Source organism: Callospermophilus lateralis, unplaced genomic scaffold (genome assembly GCF_048772815.1).
Source record: "Callospermophilus lateralis isolate mCalLat2 unplaced genomic scaffold, mCalLat2.hap1 Scaffold_60, whole genome shotgun sequence".
In the NCBI taxonomy this organism is placed as follows: Eukaryota; Metazoa; Chordata; class Mammalia; order Rodentia; family Sciuridae; genus Callospermophilus; species Callospermophilus lateralis.
In genome coordinates this window covers 1289700-1309386 of record NW_027514584.1, presented here as the reverse complement: position 1 = coordinate 1309386, position 19687 = coordinate 1289700, and the positions used below count along the sequence as shown (strand labels likewise).

General features: G+C 36.3%; 1 protein-coding gene and 1 pseudogene across 1 annotated transcript in view; one reads left to right on the top strand and one right to left on the bottom strand.

Moving 5' to 3' along the window:
* LOC143390165 (recQ-like DNA helicase BLM) overlaps nucleotides 1–19237 on the bottom strand; it is a 55928-nt gene extending 36691 nt beyond the window's left edge. The window contains 9 exon segments of the mRNA XM_077108352.1: nucleotides 2986–3134; nucleotides 4631–4729; nucleotides 7067–7180; nucleotides 8089–8207; nucleotides 11533–11724; nucleotides 14081–14254; nucleotides 14257–14726; nucleotides 15246–15378; nucleotides 19111–19237. Of these exon segments, the coding sequence (XP_076964467.1) occupies nucleotides 2986–3134; nucleotides 4631–4729; nucleotides 7067–7180; nucleotides 8089–8207; nucleotides 11533–11724; nucleotides 14081–14254; nucleotides 14257–14726; nucleotides 15246–15378; nucleotides 19111–19237 (1577 nt within the window).
* LOC143640726 (small nucleolar RNA U3) lies at nucleotides 8243–8322 on the top strand (annotated as a pseudogene).
* Nucleotides 19238–19687: the final 450 nt, after the last annotated feature.

Sequence of the window (19687 nt, the reverse complement as noted above, 5' to 3'; positions counted from 1 at the left end):
AAGCACTCTACTACTGAGCCACAACCCCAGCCCTTAAGAACTGTCTTAAAAATATATTTAAGTTATCCAATCAATTATGTATGATGAATGATTTTATTTTATTTTACCTCTAGGGACTGAACCTAGGGGTGCATTACAACTGAGCTATATCCTCAGTCCTTTTTATTTTGAGACAGGGTCGGGTAAATTGTCAAGGATGGCCTTGAACTTGCAAAATCCTCCTGCCTCAGCCTCTCAAGTCACTGAGATTACAGGTGTGATCCGTTATGTTCAGCATGACTAATGATTTTAATAATTCAAACCAGATGAAAATTCTGGCATAAAATTAGAAGACAATTATATATATATATATATATATATATATATATATATATATATATATATATATATATATATATATAATTTTTTTTTACAGTTAAGAATGACAGAGTAAGTAAAAATTCTGTGGGGGGAAAATAAATGGAAAATATGAGTTCAAAGAGAAAAATTAGAAAAGTGTAAAATACCTGACAAATAAACAGCAAACTTTTTTTTTCTTCCCTATTTCTTCTTCTTCTCTCCCCCTTGTCCTATATAGCGCTGAAAACTTGGTTTATGTAACTGATTAAAAATGAACAAAACAAAACAGGGTTGGGGATGTAGCTTAGTGGCACAGTACTTGCTTAAAATGCCCATGGCCCCCACAAAAAAGAAAACCCAGAGACTGCATTTGTCATAATCAGGTAGAAAGAGCTTAAAAATAGTGCCTCTTAGAAAAAGAAAAAAATGCCAGGTATGGTGGCATATACCTGTAATTCCAGCAACTCAGGAGGTTGAGGCAGGAGGACTGCAAGTTCAAAGCTAGCCTCAGTAATTTAGCAAGGCCCTAAACAACTTAGTGAGACTCTGTCTCAAAAAACAAACAAACAAAATATAAAAAGACTAGAGATGTGGCTCAGTGGTTAAGTGCCCCTTGGTTCAATCCTGGTACAAAAAAGAAAAGAAAAGAAAAAATGTTATTGATCAGCATATAAAAAATTTCTAGCATATGGTCTAATAAAGAATCTCAACTATATCTTAAATATAGTCTATAATACATAGAAATTATGGGAGCAAAATACCCCCAAAATTTTATACAAGCACTTCTCTTCAAGTGAGAGTAAATTAAAATACTGAATTCCAAATTTTGTGATCACATACACACAATTCTGAGGACTCTAAAATTCTTGCCCTTCAGTATTATGTACTATATAAAAGTGGTATTAGAAACAAAATGTTTTAGGCTGGAACCTAATAACTTAAAGGCTGGAAGAAATCCAAATTGCTTTGGTACCTGTTTTTGATCAGATAATTTAGAAGCTGCCAGTTTAATCTGCAAAGGCTCTTGCAGGTATATTAATCTCATGAACCACTTCATATCCTTCACATGGAACTTTCAGTTCTGCTCTTAACTCTGTGAGAGATATTGTTGTTATTTTTATTTCTTACACTATTGATAGAGCCAACTGGTCTGTCTTTTCTTTTTTTTAAAGAGAGAAGGTCATGCTATGTTGCTCAGGTTGGCCCTGAATTCCTGGGCTTAAGCAATCCTCCTGCCTCAGTCTCTTGAGTAGCAGTATGTCATCATATCAAAATGTTATACATTCACAACACACACACACACCCACCCACACACACACACACACACACACACACACACATTTTAGACATTGATTGACATTTATTTTATTCACTTATTTATATGTAGTGCTAAGAACTGAACCCAGTGCCTCACATATGCTAGGCAAACACTCTACCACTGAGCCACACCAAAGCCCCATCTTCTTTTTTGAAAAACAGGGTCTTGCTATGTTGCCCAGGTGAATCTCAAACTCATGACCCCAAGTGATCCTTTTGTCTTGGCTCCCTAAGGAGCTAAATTACAGATGTGTGCCACCATGTCCAATTTGTCTATTTTCAAATGAACAAAAGCTGTTTTCTGTTTTGTCATTACCTCTTTTGGCATTCCACATTAATGTCTATACCTTAATGAAAGCAATGTTATCAAATTAGAAGGAAAAAATATTTAACACTTTTTTTCTTTTTGGTACCAGGGATTGAACCCAGAGTCACTTACCACCGAGCCACATCCTCAACCCTTTATTTTGAGATAGGGTCTCAGCAAGTTGCTTAGAGCCTTGCTAAGTTGCTCAGTCTGGCTTTGAACTTACGATCCTTCTGCCTCAGCCTCCTGAGCTGCTGGGATTACAGAAGGGCGACACTAAACCCAGCACCACAAACACATTTTAAATAAAATATTTGCTGAGTGAAAGAACCTAATGAAGAATGCATGACTCATCAAACTCAGGTAGAAGTACAAAATAATCCAGTACAACTTGAATCCACACACAGGAATAATTTAACTCCTGAGCCACATCCCCAGACCTTTTTACTTTGAAACCAAGTCTTGCAAAGTTGTCTAGGCATCACTGAGGCTGGCCTCAAACTTGCAATCTTCCTGCCTCAGCCTCATAAATTGCTTGGATTAGAGGCATACGCCACTCCTCCTTGCTGGAATAATTTTTATAGTGGCTTTGGTTATTAAATAATTATGGATTTGATGGCAACAAGAAGTATGTTGTGGCTCAGATGAAGACAAAGTTAAAGGTACTTTATTACTGGGATACACCAGGGTCCATAGGTGCAACATGCAAATTACCCCCATTTCCAGAGTTGGTGTTGGGATAGAGTTTTACTTTTGGTAAGTGAAGAAAAGCCCTTAGGCCCTAGTTGCCAAACTGTTGCACATCGGAATCACTTGAGGATTAAACAAATGAACCAAAAAACCCAAAATACAAACAAAACAAATCCCACCTTGGATCCCAGAGCCAAATATTCTGATTTAGCTGGTCTGGGTACAACATGGGTACTGAGACTTTGGGCTTCACAGGTGATTCTAATGTGCAGAAACTCTGCTAACCACTGCCCTAAGGTTTTAAAAATATATGACTTTAAGTTGTTACTTACACCTGAGGCCTCACAATCTTCAGCTGAGTGAGGATATCTTTCTGTACTCTGGGATTCGCTGTGGCAGTAAGAGCCATTACTGGAACAGAAGGAAACTTCTGACGAAGCATATTCATTCTTTTGTAATCTTGACGAAAATCATGTCCCCACTAGTTGAAAAAAATACTGCTTTTCAGATTATTTAGCTTTTCTTTATATAAAAAGAACACTAGTGAATATAAAGAATCACTTTATTCTTCAATGAAATAGTACAACAGTTCACTCAATGTGGGGTTTTCTCGAATTCTGAAGATATACAAACATATACTATTGGTAGCACAAATTTAATGATTTTCTAAAACATAAAAACAGTATGTAAGCCAGGCACGGTGGTGCAGGCCAGTAATCCCAGCAGCTCAGGAGGCTGAGGCAGGAAGATCATGAGTGCAAAGTCAGTCTCAGCAAAAACAAGGTGCTAAGCATATCAGTGAGATCCTATCTCTAAATAAATTATAAAAATAGTTCTGGATGAAAATATGTTCACCATCTCTAGCAGAGAAATGCAAATCAAAACCACCCTAAGATACCATCTCACTCCAGTAAGATTGGCAGCCATTATGAAGGCAAACAACAACAAGTGCTGGCGAGGATGTGGGGAAAAGAGTACACTTGTACATTGCTGGAGGGACTGCAAATTGGTGCGGCCAATTTGGAAAGCAGTATGGAGATTTTTTGGAAAGCTGGGAATGGAACCACCATTTGACCCAGCTATTCCCCTTCTCGGTCTATTCCCTAAAGACCTAAAAAGAGCATACTACAGGGACACTGCTACATCGATGTTCATAGCAGCACAATTTACAATAGCAAGACTGTGGAACAAACCTAGATGCCCTTCAACAGATGAATGGATAAAAAAAATGTGGCATTATACACAATGGAGTATTACTCTGCATTAAAAAATGACAAAATCATAGAATTTGCAGGGAAATGGATGGCATTAGAGCAGATTATGCTAAGTGAAGCTAGCCAATCCCTAAAAAACAAATGCCAAATGTCTTCTTTGATATAAGGAGAGTAACTAAGAACAGAGTAGGGACGAAGAGCATGAGAAGAAGATTAACATTAAACAGGGATGAGAGGTGGGAGGGAAAGAGAGAGAGAAGGAAAATTGCATGGAAATGGAAGGAGACACTCAGGGTTATACAAAATTACATACAAGAGGAAGTGAGGGGAAAGGGAAAAAAAACAAGGGGGAGAAATGAATTACAGTAGATGGGGTAGAGAGAGAAGAGGGGAGGGGAGGGGTGATAGTAAAGGATAGGAAAGGCAGCAGAATACAACAGACACTAGTATGGCAATATGTAAATCAGTAGATGTGTAACCGATGTGATTCTGCAATCTGTATGTGGGGTAAAAATGGGAGTTCATAACCCACTTGAATCAAAATGTGAAATATGATATATCAAGAACTATGTAATGTTCTGAACAACCAACAATAAATATTATAAAAAAAAATAAAAGGCAGAAAAAAAATAGTTCTTGGGAAGTGGCTCAGTGATTGTGTGCCTGGAATTCAATACCTGGCACCCTCCACTGGCAAAAAAAAAAAACCAAAAAAACCCCCAAAATACAAAAAACAAACAAACAAAAAAAACCCAGTATTTACCTGACTCACACAATGGGCTTCATCAATAACAAAACGTGCCAAGAGCTTCCTCTCATACAGATTCTCCAGAGTGGAAATCAGCCGGTTACTGGCACAGACCTGGCCCAGAAATACACGAGACATTTAAACACAGCACTTGAATAGTTTTGCTAAGTTCCATTACAGTTAAGCAGTATTAAAACCCTGACATAAAATTGGCTCTTATTTCAATTCATGAAGAGAACAGCAGAAGTAATAGAAAATAGCAAATCAGATATTTTAGACATTCACCCATGTTTAGCCAACAGTTTACTTGTTAAGTTACATTTTTCTGCCTGAATACATGGTCCAACACATGTTTACACTGTTAATGGGGTTACAGATATGTGTTATGTTTGTGCATGTTGTTTGAGGAAAAAATCACATGTGTGTATATATTGTACATATAGATATAGGTATGTATGTATTTTGTAGCTTTGTCCATGACAAGGCCTAGTAGAAATGACATCCCAGTAGCAACAAGCACATGTAGCACCCACATCTTGAAAGGGACACAGGAAGAGGACATAGAAGCCAGCTTGATGGAGCACTCTCACTGGTCAAATCTAGAACAAAGAGAATGTCAAAATACAGAATGATAATTGATTGTAACCCACTGAATAAATTAAGAATCCATGAATTCATACTGATAGAAATAAACACGTTCAATTAAAGGGAAAGCTTTTCCTTGTGATACAGTACCTACTATAAATCAAAATTTGGCATCCATTACAGTAATAACTGACCTGGAAAGAGTCATCAGTGGATGCTAAGATTTGTGGGTAAAACTTTGATGTCTAGCAGGGTACATACATAATCTCAAACTATCCCATAAGAGGATATCTGCTAATTACAAAGGTGGGCAGGGCTGGGAGGAGTAACTATGATGGAGAAGTCTGGCTGGTGCCACCTTAACCAAGTGAACAGTCACCTAACATCAGTAATAGAATGGATCAACATCAAAGCTCTCCCAATAGGCACATAAAATCTGTCACATCTGTGCTATCCCTGCCTCAGTGAATGGCATAAATTTAATCATGAGGAAACACAAGATAACTCAACTGAGGGGCAGTTCTCAAAACACAACTAATCTTTAGATTTCAAAATGTCAAATTCATGAAAGACAAAAGAGAGAAATTCTTTAGATTAAAGGAGAGTAATCTTGGGTTTTCTTTTGCTAGAAAGGACAGCAATATTGGGGAGAATGTGTGAAACTAGAAGAAGGTTTAAAACTAAAGTGATAATACTGTATGAATGTATATTTCCTCATTTTTTCTTGAAGGCCTTGCACATATTAAGCACATGGGCTACATTCCCGGTCTAATGTGCATGTCTTGATTTTGATAACTGTTCTAAGGTTTTATAAGAAAATTCCTTATATTTAGGAAATACATAGTAAAATATTTAGGGTTAAAAGAATATTATGTCTGCAGCTTTTTTTAATTTGTTCTTTTTAGATATTCTTGATAGTAGAACGTATTCTGACATGTATACATACATACATACATACATGCATACATCAAGTATAACTTCCCACTGTTGTGGTTATACATTATTTGGAGTTTCACTGGTCATGTATTCATATATGAACATAGGAAAGTCACGTCTGATTCATTCTACTGTCTTTCCTATACCCATCTTTTCTCCCTTCCCTTCATTACCCTTTGTCTAATCCAATGAACTTCTATTTTTCCCTCCCCACCTCTGCAATTTACTTTTTTTTTTTGGTACCAGGGATTGAATTCAGGGGCACCTAACCACATCCCAGCCCTTTTTTGCTATTTTATTTAGAGACAGGGTCTCACTGAGTTGCTTAGTGCCTTGCTACGTTGCTGAGGCTGGCTTTGAACTCTCAATCCTTCTGCCTCAGCCTCCCAAACCACTGGGGTTATAGGTGTGCAAAACTGTGCCCGGCTGCAACTTACTATCTTTTTTTTTTTTTTTTTGGGTGGTGCTGGGGTTTGAGCCCAATGTCTTGTGCACGTAAGGGAAGCACTCTACCAACTAAGCTATATCTCTAGCCCTGCAACTTACTCTAAATCAAATGTTTGAGGAAAAAAATAGAAAGAATGATAAAATAATCAGAGTGAAATGTTTTCCTTTAGGGTTTCTGGGTGAAATGTTTACAGGAATTATTTTTTTTTAAAGAGAGAGAGAGAGAGAGAGAGAGAGAAAATTTTAATATTTTATTTTTTAATTTTTGGCGGACACAACATCTTTGTTTGTATGTGGTGCTAGGGATCGAACCCGGGCTGTATGCATGCCAGGTGAGCGCGCTACCGCTTGAGCCACATCCCCAGCCCTACAGGAATTCTTTGCAATATACTATACATCAAAAATGATGTCAAAGTTTTAAAAATATATAATTCTAGTGGCTTTAAATATTATATTTAAAAATAATGATATAAATACACAAACCTTCTCTGGAGTAACATATAGAAGTTTTATAATTGGGTCTTTTTTTGATAATTGGAGATAAATACTTGTAGCTTCTGAGTCAGTCTTATCACCTGTCAGATATGTAGCTGGAATCTAAGTGTAAAAGTAACAAACATTTAAATTTTATACATTAATCTGACAAGAGTTTATTTACTTTTAGGTTTTATAAATATTTTATAAGTCATATCAGATCTATCAAAGGAAATGTATCTCACTACAATAATAATGAGGACACACATTTTATAAAAACCCTTATTAAGTATAACTTACAACAGCCTTCCCATTGCTTATTCACTTTTTTAAATACTTATTTTATAGTTGTAGTTGGACATAATACCATTATTTATTTATTTATTTTTATGTGGTGCTGAGGATCAAACCCAGAGCCTCACAAATGCTAACTGAGTGCTCTACTGCTGAGCCCCAGCCTCAGCCCCAGCCCTGCTTATTACCTTTTCTTTGATTTACTTTTCATTTTTGTAAATAAGATAAATATGAATTTAGTGTCCAAGAGATTTGAGTCCTATGTATGGCTATATTAATATGAAGAATATAGTAGAATGTAGTCATATATTTCCGTCAACTGAGCCCTGAAGAAAAAGGATATATGTATATGGGCATGCACATATGCATGCACTTCAAGACACACTGGAAAGAGAACCATGCTGATCCAGCTACCATAAAAAGAGAAATCTCTTTATATTAGTAAAAAAAAAAAAATATATATATATATATATATATATATATATATATATATATACATACTAGAAAATATAGACTAAAAGCTCTTACTAAAATAATTCTCATAAAAGAATAAAAGATTGAATTACACACCATTATCTGTATCAGAATTTTCAAATGCTTGTGTTTAACTGTACAACTTAACTGTTATGCTTTATTATTACAATTCATGAATTATTTAATAAAAAAGTTATCTAGTACACTGAAACATAATTCAGTAGAAGGTACACTTTTATTAGTATTCGTATGTTATAACTTACATCCAAGGAAGTCAGCTTTTGGACTTGATCTATTATTAGTGATCTCAAGGGAGAAATGACAATAGTGACTCCTGGAGAAACACAGGCAGGCAGCTGGTAACACAAACTTTTACCACCTCCTAAAAGAGAAACGAAAAAAAAAAAAATTGTCAGCAAGACCATACTTTCAGGGGTCATTTCTATAGTTTGTTACTGGAGAAGTTTTTCTGATCATGTACAGTACCAATAAAATATATCCTATGCAATCATGCTACATATACATTGTTTTATAAAGTGTTTTAATATAAAAAAAACATCTGTCAGCTTTTATCTTGAGAGAATGAAGGTAAAAGTTATAAGGGAAACCACATATAATAATCAAAATAGTTGATAGGATATCAAGTGATATTGTTCATGGTCCAATGTGCTATACCCCTGAGCCAAACTATTCAAGCAGTTAATTAATTAATTAATTTTGGTGCTGGGACTGAACCCAGGGATGCTTTACCACTGAGCCACATCCTCATCCCTTTTTGTTTTTCTATTTGGAGACAGAGTCTCATTAAGTTGATTAAGGCCTCACTCAGTTGCTGAGGCTGGCTTTGAATGAGCAATTTAAATAAAGCATAAAAATATCTTTTAGGACTTTTTATACGCAACAGCAAAAGCATGAATCAGGGCAAAAATACTTAAATACAATGGAATTACTTAAAAGGTCTACCTGGGACACTTAAACATAGCAAGTTTTTTTTATTTCTAACAATCTAAGAGATCTCTAAAAACTATGATCCTAGGATTAAATAATTTCTTCTTAATTTATTTGTTAAACATTTTTTAGTTACAGATGGATATTAAAACTTCATATTTATTTATTTATTTATTTATTTATTTATCTATCTATCTATAGTGATGCTGAGGATCGAACTCAGTGCCCCACATGTGCTAGGCAGGCTGAGCCACAACCCCACCCCCATAAAATTTATTTATTTATTTTTAACACACACACACATTTAGTTGTAGTTCGATATGATATCTTTATTTTATTTATTTATTTTTATGTAGTGCTGAGGATTGAACCCAGAGCCCCACATATGCTAGGCGAGTGCTCTACCACTAAGCCACAATCCCCACCTCTAAAATTTATTTTTTTAAGAACTAGAATATAATAAAATATACAAAACTGAAAATCAAAAACACATTGATCAGTATGTCTCTATGATCCAGAAGTCACTTTCAAGATCTCAGCTTTTTAAAATCATTATGGGCCTTTTGACACTGTCATAGCTTGAACTCCCAGTACTCTCATCAGTAAGAATAGTCCCAATCTCCCTTTGAAATAAAATAAAAGGAGAAACTACATTTGTAGGTATGAGCAGAAGATGAAAAGAAATTTCAAAAGACCAAGACAATTGTTGCTATGTAACTCTCATTCAAATCAACAGGACAGTAAACCAAATTATTTGTTTGTTTTTGCTTGCTGTGCTGGAGATTATGATAACAAGGCACCTGCCCTAGGCAAGCATTCCAGCCCAAAGTACACATTTCAAGCTGACTAAAATGATTACGTAGCAATTAATTTTCAATTTTACCTATCTACTAATGGCAGAGGCTGGAGCTAGGCAGTTTTAGGACCTTAGCTTTTTTCAAACTATATATTATATTTCTTCTTTTCCATATGAATTTCATTTTGGTATATATGTAGAAATGTCAAGGAAACAAAAGGATACTGAGAATAAAGAGACCTGCTTATTATTTATTAATAATCATAGTTGTATGTGTGTTCATAGTTGTAGGACTATGAAATGCTATTTAATCTTACTTGTCCTCCCTCAATTTTATCAAGTGTAAAATGTACTAGATCAGTACTTAAACTATTTTTGTCTAAAAGAAACCTTATCTGAAATGTGTGTGTGTGTGTGTGCACGTGCACGTTTGTGTGCACATGTACATGTAAGCGAAGAAGTTGAAATTAAGGAAGGACCTTAATTTACTTTTTTTTTTTTGCAGTGCTAAAGGGCCAACCCAGGACCTTGCATGTGCTAGGCAAGCATTCCTCCACTGAGCTACACCTTCAGTCCACTGAGAGGTCTTAAAAAACATCCCCTTAAAACCTTAAAGGACCATAAAATCCTCTGAGAATCAGTGACTTATACCAGGGTACTTTCCAGTAATAGAGTTTTTTTTTTTTTAATATTTATTTTTTAGTTCTCAGCGGACACAACATCTTTGTTTGTATGTGGTGCTGAGGATCGAACCTGGGCCGCATGCATGCCAGGCGAGCACGCTACCGCTTGAGCCACATCCCCAGCCCTCCAGTAATAGAGTTTTCAAGTACTAAATTAAGAGTAAATAGAAGGTAGAGTGACAACATGTTAATAAAATTTGAAATGCTGATTACTAAGCTTATATCATTTAAATTTCATAAAACAAGGCAAGCAGAAAACAGAGGACTACAAGTAGGGACTGAAACTCCGAATTCTCCCTACTTCCTAACCGAACACTTCATTTCATATTCTTATATATATGGCTACAAATCATAGGACAGCTGTTATAGCTTTACTAACATAACGAAAAGTCTTGGACTTTTCAAAACTGGAGCCAAGAAAAAACAGCATTCAACGCTTTACATTTAATCTTCATGACACTGTGAAGCAAGAACTTTATTATTTATCCCTATGGATACAAAGGAAATGGGTAAAGGGGGTGAAGTGTCTTGCCCATGGCCATGCTGTTCATAAGCAAGAGCTACACTTTAATCCCAGGCTACTATACCAAACCTGATGAAATAAACTCCCAAATTGTTCTGATTTTTTTTTTAGTTGTAGATGAACATAATATCTTTATTTTGTTTATTTTTTGTGGTGCTCAGGATTGAACCCAGTGACTCACACGTGCTAGGCAGGCAAGCGCTCTACAACTGAGCCACAACCCCAGCCCTAGTTCTGGTATTTGATGGTGATTTTTTTTTTTTTTGGTTCACTTTTCAAGTCTTATTTAGATTAGAAAAAAAGAAAAATTCTAGATCAAGTCAAATACAATAAATTTTAAGTTAAAAATGGTGACACAAGCGTATAATCCCAGTGATTTGGGAGGCTGAGGCAGGAGAACTGCAAGTTTAAGACTAGCTTGGGCAACTTAGTGAGATCCTGTCTTAATCAATCAGTCAATAGAAAAAAAAATAAAAAGGGCTGGGGATGTAGCTAAGTGTTAGAGCACTCCTGTGTTCAATCTCCAGCACCCATCCTCCTACTCAGAAAGAAAAAAGATCTTAAAGAGCTATAAACTTTATCCTGTCAACAACTAGAATAGATAGGAGGTGAAACACTTTCTTACTATGGCATGGGAGGTTTAAGAGGTCCCTGAACGATAGAAATACTGTGTAGGTCTTCTTTTTATTTCTATTAAAGGGCTTTCATTTAACATCTGCCAATGGATTCCTGCCAATTTATATCTAAAAATACATACCAGTGGGCATTAGGATAAAGCAGTCTTCACCAAGCAGTGTAGCATTGATCGCCTCTAGCTGATTAGTTCTAAAATTATGCAGGCCAAATTTTTTATGAAAAATCTTCATCATTTCTTTTGTATGAGAAAAACTGAGACCTTGGAAACGCTCGTGTTTCAGATTTGTAGATGCTAAATTCTGCGCCAAGTTGTCTAGAAAAACAATGTTAAGAAAAATCAGTGCATTCAGGTATTAACACAGTTTTAGCATTTACCATTCCCCCTGCAGGATCACTGTGCACCTAGTTCTGTCCAGCACACCTTAACTGTTCACATGGTTTCCTTTCCAAAGAGTGTGAGAAAATCCCCTGACACCCCCGGGTCCTCCCTGGTGCTTTTTTTTTTTTTTTTTTTTTTTTTTTTGGTACTGAGGATTTAACTGAGGGGTGCTTTACCAGTGAGCCACATCCCTAGCCCTCTTTTTTTGTTTTATTTTTATTTTTAAAAAATAATTTTTAGTTGTTGATGTATCTTTATTTTTTATTTTATTTATTTATATGTGGTGCAAAGGATTGAACCCAGTGCCTCATGCATGCTAGGCAAGTGCTTTGCCACTTAGCCACAACCCCAGCCCTGTTATGTTTTATTTTGAGACAGGGTCTCATTGAGTTGCTTAGGGCCTCTCTAAGTTGCTGAGGCTGGCTTTGAACTTGTGATCCTCTTGCCTCAGCCTCCCAAATCCTTGGGATTACAGGTATATGCTACCACACCTGGCTTTCAGAAAATTCTTAAGGGAACAAATCAATTATTTTATTGACTTCTACAGTGTCTATCCCTACTATTTATTCTCTTTCTCTTCTTTCTTGACCTTTAAGTTAATCATGAGTTTTCCTCTTGCTTCATTTTTATGTTTTGTGGTCCTGGGGCTTAAACCCAGGGGTCATGTACACTAGGCTAACACTCTACCACTGAGCTACATTGCCAGTCCTTCAGCATGTTAGGCCACTCTCTTCAATTGAGTTATATACCTTGAGCCCCTCTACTGGATTTGCATTCCCTTTTCGGACTCTAATTTCTCTTCTTATCTCTTAAATTTGGAAGGCTTCCAGGTACCTGGAATTTTCCTAGTCCTGTGATCTTAAACATAACCTACATGCATAGAAAATGCCTGGATGTCTTCTGATACCTTACTAAGTTCCTATCCTGCACACATCTCCACTCATCTGCAAGACATTTCTACCTGAACGACTTAACAACACTTTAAGGTCAACCAATCTTAAAAATAGCCGTCCTCAGCTTTTCTCCAACCTGACTCTGCTTCTTGATTCCCCTATTTCTGTGAATGGTGTCATAGTTTTCTCAGTCACTTCAGTCTTGAGGGTCTGAAACCTCAGAGTCATCTGAACTTCTCAGATTCTTCTTTCACAACGTCTCTCACATCCAGTCCTGGCTCTTCATCCTCTCTGTGGCAACTCTGTCTCAGTAGTGAACAAAGGTACTCATGCCAGCTCTGGCAGCTACCCTCACCCAAACACTCAACTGTCTCAAAGATGATTGCAAACACCAAGTATGACACATTCTAACATACCAAAATAAATCCATTAATGACTATTTTAAAGGTCAATGGCGTAACTGCAAGTACAACCTCCGAGTATTAAGTCATCAATGGCAAAAATAGGAAAGCTGTAGTTTATAAAACTCTGCCCATGTATACTTGGTTCAGTTAAAAAGCACTATGTAATAACTTTACAGGGCTGATGTAAAGTTTTAAAATTAATTTTGGCTTCATTCTGGATCTTTAAAGTGGCTAAATTCACTCCTCCAAAAACTCATTAAACTATTAGCTTCAAGAGGGGAGGAAATATTTGTTATCTATCTTTAGAGTATTACCAGACCCAGCACAGTACATGGCACATTGTGAGCACTTAACACGTATTTGTTGAATGAATGAATGAAAAAGATTCTAGGCTGAAAGTATTCTGATGGCTTTAAGAAATTTCTGTGGGGGGATAGGAAGGATAGTAGAATGAAACAGACATTATTATTACTATGTGTATATATGTGACTGCATGACCAATATGATTCTGCAACCTGTACACTCAGAAAAATGAGAAATTATATACCATCTGATTCAAATGTATGATATGTCAAGGTCATTATACTGTCATGTGTAACTAATTAAAACAAATAAAAAATTAAGATACACATACATTTTAACATATAAATTTTTTCTTTATGCCCATAAAACTTGACCTTCATGATGAGCTTTATTGTTTTAGGGACTAAAGGTGTTAATTTAAAGGCAAAGCACATTTGTAAATGATTTTGGGGCTTTACTACAATAGGTTATAATTATACATTTTATAAAACTACAGCTGCTACAGAGACAAAAGAGCATCTTGCTTTTGAAATTTCGATTTGTAATGCATATTATCAGTAGAAATTTGCATAGAAACAATGTAGTTTTCAGGCAATGATGACTTTTGCTATGTTTTTTCTTATACAATTCCTATTTTGGACAGTTTTGTTTTCCTATAATATTTAAGCATTCAATTTATTTTAAACTTACCAGTGTGATTCTGAATTGATTCTGAAAAGCTTTTATTTTGAGCAGTAGATGCCCCTGAAAGACAGTTTGTCTTGGCTGAAGAAATCTTCTCTGTTACTGATTTAATTGGTCTACCTTCCTTGATAGGGTGATAGGCAGCTGTGGAGGATTTGCTGGCTGTTAAATTATGCATATATTTTCCCAGTCCTCATCATCATCAAAGTCATCTATGTCAAAATTATCAATATCATAGGAAGCCTGGATTTCTCCTTCTAAGTCATTTTTTGAAGCAATGTTTTTATTCTGATTTTTTATAGCCGTGCTTTTAAGAACATTTCTTTCATTTCTTTTTTCTATCCTTGGTGTTTCAGCCCAGTTGCCACTTACAAAGGACTTCTGTAAATGGGAAGTGAATAACGGTCTTTCAAAGAGATTCTTCAAGGTGTCTGAGGATTCTGTCTTCTCTGGGGTAGTGGTCAGTAAACATTTCCCAGTGGAAAGAGAATTTGAGGGAAGGTGTGGAAAGTTTAACTCCTTAACAGAATCCCCCCTTGGGCAGAAATCACCCTCCACTGGGTTATCAACTGAAGCAGGCCTGTGTCTCCACACTGAACCAAAAAGACTGACATCATTTCCATTAAAATCTGCTTCAGCTAAGAGTTTCCTTCTGAAGAGAGAAAAGAAAACAACCCATTCAATGTAACTAGTTTACTATGGTAGGTCACAAAATAATTTTTAGTTTTCAACCCAAACAGAAATTGTGGCAAAATATCTCATTTTTCCCAGTCTCAAAAAATTTGAATACAAATGCAAAAGGAATAGTTTGAAAAGCAAACAAATTTAAAACACAGAAATATGACAATTATTCTTATGTAATTCCCAGGTCAGAAAGGCTGGCCTGGCCCTATCCTTTTTTTTTTTTTTTTTTTTTTGGTACTGGGGATTGAACTCAGGGACACTCAATCACATCTCCAGCCCTATGTATTTTTATTAGAGACAGTGTCTCACTGAGTTGCTTGGTGCCTCACTGTTGCTGAGGCTGGCTTTGAACCTGCAATTCTCTTGTCTCAGCCTCCCAAGCCACTTGGATTACAGGCATGTGTCACTGCACCCGGCTTTTTTTTTTTTTTTGGATGAGTAGTGGAAATGAATTTGGTATTTTTCAGAATGAGAAAAATCAAGATACCTTATATTCCGCTGTTGAAGCAGCTCATTCCCACAATTCAAGGCTTTCAGATCATCAACAGGAATCATATCAACTAATTTGCAGATGTGGTCCATCACATGAATAAGGTGCTGCTTTAAATTTATCTGACTAGCTATAAAACAATTATGTTATTAATATTTTTTCTTAAAAACAATAAAGACTTAAACTTTTAAGTCACACATGTAAAATGTGAAACCATAAACAGCTATATAGTGTTCTAATATCTGCCTGTGAATTGAGATCAGATTATCTCTAATGAGAGCTCATAACTGTTTTCATTTAATTTCATGATAATATTTCTCTTAGGGTAGCAAGGTCATTGGAAGATACAAATGTTTATCAATTCACTATGATTTTTTGATTAATTACACATATAAATGTCATTATATGTAGGTAAGGGCTGGCAGGCAAGAGTCCCACTTGTTTTGGCCTGCCTGATTGGTCCAGGCTTTCCTTGAATGCTCACAGCATGATACCTGGACTTTTTTGGAGGCCTCCTCTGTCCTACTCCTTCAGTGAGCATCTGCTATAAGGTAGCCCAAGGAGAATGAGCTCTGGAAATCTTTCAACTTTCACTGAGAAAGAGGACCTCTTTTCAACAAGCCTGAAATGCTGATGGTGGCCATCTTTGCTACCACCCAGGAAGGACAGACAGCTTGAGAATAAAACCTGCATAAGGGAAAGCAGAAAATAAAGATGAAATGAGATGAGATATGGCTGAGATAGAGAGATGTGACAGAAGAGTGGAGAGAAAAGGCAAGTAAGTGTATGGGAGAAAACATGATTATAATGTTTGGAATTCAACCAGCAAGCTCCATGCGCTTTGTTTTTTAAAAAATAAATTTCAATTTTTTTTATTAAGCCATATAGCTAGGAGATAGAATTTCAAAGGAGTTAATGGAAGAAAACAAATAGTCTAGGGTAGCAATAAGAAGCAAAGAAGATGTCTGCTCCACCTCAAGAGCTTGTGATATGTAGGAGGAAAAAAACATCAGTTTGGGGGCTTTAATAGAAATGGTATTTTCGGGTACGAGGAAAGAAAGAGATTACATGTTCAAAGAGAATGAGGCCACAGAGGCTACCACCAACAGCAGGAGCTGTTGGCGAAGGCTTTAAAGGGCAGGAAGGAGAGGAGGAGAGGAAGAGAGAAAAGAACAGGGGAGGACAGAATAGTGTGGGGACAACCATCTGCATGAGAATGATGTGGGAAATTTGGGTTTCTACTGGTGACTGTGAGGAAGTAGGGATGTGAGGTATGAGATGATAAAAGAAGAACTGCTCAATTCCTATGTAACTTTTGTTTTCTATGCGAGGAGAATGTGTACTGGCCTGAAGATAGTGAAAGTCAAGATAGGCTCAAAGATAGACACAAATACCTTCCCAGTTGGGAAAGAGCTCGGTCTGCCTGGTGGACACACTACACCTCAGACTACATAGGAAATCCATAAGTAAGATCTCAGAGACCCTGTTGCTGATATAAGAGGCATCTAGTGAATAAGAGTTGATGAAAAATTAAGGCAGACATTATTCTAATTTAAAAAAAAATGTTGAAGGTGATTGTCAAAAGTTACAGGCTGGTGATCTTAACGTAAGTTCAAATAAAATTACATATCTACCTACTCTAGAGCTGATGCCCATCCATTCCCTCTTGCTGCCACAGACCTTGACCTTTTTGGATTAAGACCTTGTCTTCTGCATTCCATGGAAAAGAAAGAAAAATATAATTGGAAGGTAGATATGTAACTTGTTGAACAGGAAATGGTGATGAATGGCCTAATGTCAACTAAGACAGAGGCCTCTAGTAGCATTCCGTAGGGCTCTGTCCATGCCCCTATCCTAAGAATGATTTTATCAGTGAAACTTAATGATACAGAGACAAACACAGTACAGTGGTTATCAGTGTGAGCTCAAGAGCCTCAAGATTGCTGGGTTCAAATTCCAGCTCTGCTGCTATCTAATTCTGTGAACATATATAATTATTTAACTCTTCTGTACCTTAGATTCCTTACATGTATGATGAAGATAAGAGAACTATCTCCAAGGGCTGGTGTAAGGACTGAATTAGTGCTGAGGAGATCAGATGTTTCAGGAACATCCCTAACAATAAATTCAGAGACCAAAATAAAAGACACGAGCAGACAGAACAGAAAACAGTACAAACATGCACATACACAGCCCCCATAAGAAAAAGTTCAGCATCTGTTAAACAAGAGTATTGCGCTTCATCGAAATATTCAGAGAATAAAAATAGCTCTGGGAAGTTGAGCTGATAAAAATGAAAAATTTCATAGAAAAGTTAGATAAAACAGAGAAAATCTCCTAAAAAGTAGAAAAGCAAGAGATGAAAGATAAGGTAATTAATGGATGTCTAACATACAAATAATAGAAATTCTAGGAAGATTCAAAGAGAAGAAAAAGACAATAAAAAATAAATAATACCAGAAAAACTTACTGAATAGAAGTACACAAATTTCTAGAACGAAGTGCCTCTGGCAGCTGGGGACAGTGGCACACACTTATAATCCTAGAGACTCAGAAGGCTGAGGCAGGAGGATCAAGGTCAGACCCAGTAATTTAGCAAAACCTTGTCTCAAAATTTAAAAAAAAACAGATGGATGGGAGGTGGGGAAGGAGAAAGTGCTGGGGAGTGATAGTGGCCAAATTACATTGTTGTATTGTGTATGGTGTATATGATCAAATACCCCATTAGTATATACAACTATTATGTACCAATAAAAAAAATGTGGGGAGGAAAAAAAGATCTTTTCTCCATCTTTTATCCTATAAAAAGCTAAAAAATAGGTGGGTTAGTGGAACAGGAGGCTGAGACAGGATTGTGAGTTCAAAGCCAATCTTAGCAAAAGCAAGTAACTAAGCAACTTGGTGAGACCCTGTCTCTAAATAAAATACAAAACAGGGCTGGGGATGTGGCTCAGGGGTCAAGTGCCCCTGAGTTCAATCCCCAGTACCCATCCCCCACCCCCCAAAAAAGTTAAAATATAAAAATAATAAAAGAAAAGAAAAAGAAAGTGCCTTTGGGAAGAAATTAAGGGTGGAAAAGGGGACTGCTGTTTTTCAACTTATGAACAACTGGATTATTTATACTAGATATTTAATAGAAAAATTTTAAAAAGTAAGGCAGATGTGGAAGTGTACAGTTATAATCCCAGCATTTGGGAGGCTGAGGCAGGAGGATTCCAAGTTCAAGGCCATTCTCAGCAATTTAGCCAGACTCTGTCACAAAATAATATTTTTAAAAAGTTGGGGATGTAGCTCAGTAGTATAACATTTCCTTAGTATATGCAAGGTTCTGGGTTAAAAAAATCCTCAGACCCTACCACATGACTCCCCAAAAAAGAGAAACAAACAGAACCCCTCAGAAATAATTGAAGCAAACAAGCAAAAAGTACTACATTTTCATCAAGACCAGGCTCAGAGCACATACAAACAAGGGAGAACCAGGAGAATGAAAGGTCTAGAAATCAATATGTGTAAGAGTTAAAAAGATTCAACAGTATTTTGATTGGGGAGAGGGACTTCTAAGATTCCCTCTGTATTTACCTCACTAGGATTAAAGTTATAGGAAGGTGAATTCTGGAAATGTGAGATGATTTTTTTAACAAGCAGTATTTTCAAGGTAGAGATGAATCTTGTGAAACTATGACCTTATGCATGTTCAAGAAAATGCTAGTTAACCAATGAAGAAGAAGAATTCTATGATATTAGAACAAAAGGCACAAAAAAATTTGCCATTTTAACTATACAGGATGAAAATATAAATCTTAACTTTATAAACAAAAGTAAGTAGCTGAAATATGTGATATGTCTCTAATGCTTTTTATACCATTGCAGTCTTTATTAGTTTCTGGATTGGGCTCCTGAGTAGGCATCTTCTCTGGTTTTGATAAAACATCTTTTGATGTACTGAGAACATCCTTCTCTCTGTCAGAGGCATCAAGATCCTTTAACATACTTAAAAAAAAATTAAACCAATCATACTGTAGACTTGACCAAATAAATGTATTATTTTTCCCCTAACAGTTTTCCTTTTTCTTTTTTGATACTGAAAATTGAACCTAGGGGCATTTAACCACTGAACCACATCCCCAGACCTTTTTAGTTTTTATTTTGAGACAAGGTCTTGCTAAGTTGCTAAAGGTCTCGCTAAATTGCTGAGGCTGGCTTTGAACTTGTGATCCTTCTGCCTCAGCTTCCCAAGCCACTGGGATTACAGGTGTGTACCACCACACCCAGCTATCCTAACATTTTTCTACAACTGGTTAGACAGTATACAACAGATAAGAAAAATTATTTTATATCTCCTCTATTCTAAAGCCTCTTTAGATGTTCCTCAAAGTCTTTCTTATCTGGTCCCAGGATACTTTTCAACTTATATCTCCAATTATGCCCTTTCAGTAACA